Here is a 4,129-nt window from a genome sequence, read left to right on the forward strand (position 1 = left end):
CAATGATTACGATTTAACTTAAGAGATGAAGTTTAATCATGAGATCCGTGCAGTTACTGATTCTTATTTTTGATAGTAAATACACACCTTACTAACACGATCACACCGCTCCAGATCATTTGATAATACTGCACCGGCTAATCCATATCTGCAAAATACAAATAAAGTCAGGCATAAGATTTAATACATCATCAGTGAAGTTCTACTTCAAGATAAGTAGAAAAATCTAAACTCACTGAGAGTCATTTGCCAGCTGGATTGCCTCATCCTCGGTGGAGAATGTTTTGACACACAGAGCAGGACCAAAGACTTCCTCTCTCCAGATTTCCATTGAAGTAGTCACATTTGAAATAATTGCAGGTTTAACAAAGTATCCTTTCTTCAAATGCTTCAGAACATAAACAAAAAAAACATTGTAAATGCTACGGGCTCTAGATAGTACTTGGACATACATTGAAGGTTAGTCTATATCTGTAATGTACCTCGGGACGAACTCCTCCACAAAGGACAGTTGCACCTTCATTCCTAGCGTTTGAGACAAACTTCAGAACTCTCTCGTACTGCATAGGATTAAGATGTAAGGCTCGCCTAGAGTCTAAATTGTTTTCGTGATTAACCCAAATTGACAGATAAGAGGGTTTTTGGAGGATTAAGGTGTTGATTCTTGAGAATTTCAATTTTGTTCAGCAATATTACCTGTCCTTTGCTGACAACAGGACCAAGCCTACAGCCTTCTTCGAAAGGATCTGAAATCTTAATGTTCTTTGTCCACTTTACCAGCTTGTCCAAAAATTCATCAGCAATCCTTTCCTGACATTTCCCCAGATTTTGTTTAATGAAAATAACAGTACACAAAACGTATAGTAAAGCTTCTCTGTCCTACTTATATCAGGGGTTTCCAAGGTCCTATGATCACTGATACTAATCCGCAATTTATCATTTCTGATGACCAGTCTTACAATTAAACATAGACTGAAACTGTTTACCTTTGCATTGGTGGTTTCATGTAAAGGAGACGTTAAACTTTTTACTTTGTTTTATGACTAGAGTAGACTACATAATTATAATTTAATTTCCAAAGCAAAACTTCAATTATATAATATATAGCTTCTCTAGAGAGCAGTTTTGGCTGTGATAAAGGATAACATGTATCATGTTCAGTTCGGTGGAGAAATTAAGATCCGAGACTATTGCAGATTATTGCTCACTTACATGCACGAGAAGTCGAGATGTGGCACTGCAAATCTGCCCATTCGTCCAGAAACAGCCAAACATAGTCCATTCCACAGCTGTTTAGAACAGAAGTGTAGTCACTAATCAAACCAATAGTTTAGAATACATATAGCTATGATTTACTTCTCATTTTTTAAACTCTCTGACTTCAAAAAGTGTTGCACTAGTTGTAAAACAGTTATTTTTCTTTTTAATATAATTTAACATTTATTCAAAAAAAAAAAAAAGAATACATATAGCATGGTTTTCTTAAGGTTCCAAAAGTACCCACCTTTATCAATATCAACATCATCAAAGACAACGATAGGGCTTTTCCCCCCAAGCTCCAAGGAAACAGGCTGTGGAATGAAAAATACAAGAATCATGCACATACCCCGAAAATTCATAGGTCAAGATAAACAAATCCCAGATAGATACTAGTTCCAAAGGAAAGCAACAAGGACACTTGGACTTACCTTAACCAATTTGGCAGCGGAAGTCATAATGCTGCTTCCGGTTGTTGTGCTTCCAGTGAATACAATCTGGTAAAGGTTAAAATATCAATACTTCAACTAACCTAGAAAAAGCAAGAATAACTGCTCTATCTACAATTGTTTGACTTCCAGGATACTGGTAAGGATAAAACTGACTATAATCAGACCTTGTCAACATGTGGATGCGATGCCAGTGGAGCACCTGCTTCAGTTCCTAAACCAGTCAGAACATTAAGAACACCAGGTGGCAGACCCACCTCGCGGCAAATATCAGCGAGCTCCAAACATGTCCTTAAGTAAAACCGGATCAGATTGGCGAGTTCATGAACTAAGAGTTGAACTGGTNACTAGTTGTAAAACAGTTATTTTTCTTTTTAATATAATTTAACATTTATTCAAAAAAAAAAAAAAGAATACATATAGCATGGTTTTCTTAAGGTTCCAAAAGTACCCACCTTTATCAATATCAACATCATCAAAGACAACGATAGGGCTTTTCCCCCCAAGCTCCAAGGAAACAGGCTGTGGAATGAAAAATACAAGAATCATGCACATACCCCGAAAATTCATAGGTCAAGATAAACAAATCCCAGATAGATACTAGTTCCAAAGGAAAGCAACAAGGACACTTGGACTTACCTTAACCAATTTGGCAGCGGAAGTCATAATGCTGCTTCCGGTTGTTGTGCTTCCAGTGAATACAATCTGGTAAAGGTTAAAATATCAATACTTCAACTAACCTAGAAAAAGCAAGAATAACTGCTCTATCTACAATTGTTTGACTTCCAGGATACTGGTAAGGATAAAACTGACTATAATCAGACCTTGTCAACATGTGGATGCGATGCCAGTGGAGCACCTGCTTCAGTTCCTAAACCAGTCAGAACATTAAGAACACCAGGTGGCAGACCCACCTCGCGGCAAATATCAGCGAGCTCCAAACATGTCCTTAAGTAAAACCGGATCAGATTGGCGAGTTCATGAACTAAGAGTTGAACTGGTTAGATATGATGTCAACAAATATCAAATACGTACAGGGAGGCCAACTCTGAAGGTTTTAGTATTGCCGTGCACCCAGCAGCAAGTGAAGGAGCTACCTTCCAGACAGCCATCAGTAACGGATAATTCCTTCAACACAAATATAAATTATTAGCTGCCTAATACGTGGTAGTGTTTCTAACATACGGTCTGTCTAAAAGGGAAGAAAGAATACTTGACAATTCAATGTGATCTAAATATGTAAAGCTAACTCCGCTAACTCGACAAAGAAAAATTATATACAATGATTTGAGGGACTCGGTTAGATTCAAAAATGTCACCATAAATGTAGTTTTAGGAACATGGTCAACGAAAAATACCATGGAGTAATCAGCCCAACCACACCAATAGGTTCCTTGAGAACATAACCCTTAAAAGTATCCATCGGAAGAGAAAGAGGGGCCTTCTGCTTTGCATCCAAGCCTTCAGCAAGGTCAGCATAATAGTCAAAACATCCAGCAACATCATCCTGCAAAGGGTTACAAGCAACCACCGTATGACATTTGAATCACAAAAAAATTCCCAAATGTACACAACAGCAAAGTGTGAGAGAATACCATGTCCCATGCCGCTTCATCTAAAGGTTTACCGCAATCAATAGCCTCAAGATTAGCTAGTTCAGACTTTCTCTCAATTACCTGGATATGGATATTTGCATATGACAACAAAAACAGCTAAGAGAGAATTGAAACACAGATATTCATTAAGTCATTGTTAACCTTGGCAGCAATAGCACGCAAGTATTTGGCACGAACAGCCCCAGTTGCTCTAGCCCAATCCTTTCCGTTGTTACTAGTAAATGCTTTCCTAGCAGCTTCCACAGCGAGCTCCACATCTTCAGAAGTTGCAGCTGGAATATAACCTAGAAACAACCACCAATCTCAGTTTAAGAAACTTAACCTACATATAAAATTCCATAGATCTAACGCAATAAACAAGTTCCGATCTAGTTCATAAACAAGAAAAACACGAAGCGAGCTGTCACAGAAGAAATCATGATCATTTCACGTTATGAATTAGCGAACCTAAAGTAAAATCGGGAAATGCATAGTTCCGATATCGATGGATTGAATCGAAAACTCGGATTGATCCAGTTCAAAAAAGTGAGCAAAACAAACCAAAAAAAAAAGTACCGATGATGTCTTCGGTAGCGGGATTGACAACAGGGAGAGTATTACGGCGAACGGGCTCAGTCCATTGACCGCCGATGAAGAGTTGGCGTCTCGGCACCGTGATCGCCATTATTGTTACTCTGCTGCTACTAGAGAGGTCGTGAAAGAAAGAAGAAAAGTAATGATGGATCGTTGGACTGAATTGCCTTTTTTTTTTCAGTTTTTGTTCTATATAAGATGATTTTATCTGACACATGTCTTTTTTTTTTTTTT

General features: G+C 38.0%; 1 protein-coding gene across 1 annotated transcript in view; it reads right to left on the bottom strand.

The window, feature by feature from the left end:
* LOC104780626 (betaine aldehyde dehydrogenase 2, mitochondrial) overlaps positions 1-4,066 on the bottom strand; it is a 5,599-nt gene extending 1,533 nt beyond the window's left edge. The window contains exons 1-13 of the mRNA XM_010505136.2: positions 3,878-4,066; positions 3,464-3,606; positions 3,302-3,382; positions 3,065-3,213; positions 2,742-2,834; positions 2,531-2,654; positions 2,346-2,411; positions 2,162-2,228; positions 1,213-1,289; positions 697-810; positions 483-560; positions 237-388; positions 88-148 (exon numbers count right to left, since the gene is read on the bottom strand). Coding sequence (XP_010503438.1) covers positions 88-148; positions 237-388; positions 483-560; positions 697-810; positions 1,213-1,289; positions 2,162-2,228; positions 2,346-2,411; positions 2,531-2,654; positions 2,742-2,834; positions 3,065-3,213; positions 3,302-3,382; positions 3,464-3,606; positions 3,878-3,986 — 1,314 coding nt within the window. The 5' untranslated portion in view covers positions 3,987-4,066. The remainder of the gene's footprint in view (positions 1-87; positions 149-236; positions 389-482; positions 561-696; positions 811-1,212; positions 1,290-2,161; positions 2,229-2,345; positions 2,412-2,530; positions 2,655-2,741; positions 2,835-3,064; positions 3,214-3,301; positions 3,383-3,463; positions 3,607-3,877) is intronic.

The sequence above is a fragment of the Camelina sativa genome, chromosome 4, assembly GCF_000633955.1.
Source record: "Camelina sativa cultivar DH55 chromosome 4, Cs, whole genome shotgun sequence".
NCBI classification, from domain to species: Eukaryota; Viridiplantae; Streptophyta; class Magnoliopsida; order Brassicales; family Brassicaceae; genus Camelina; species Camelina sativa.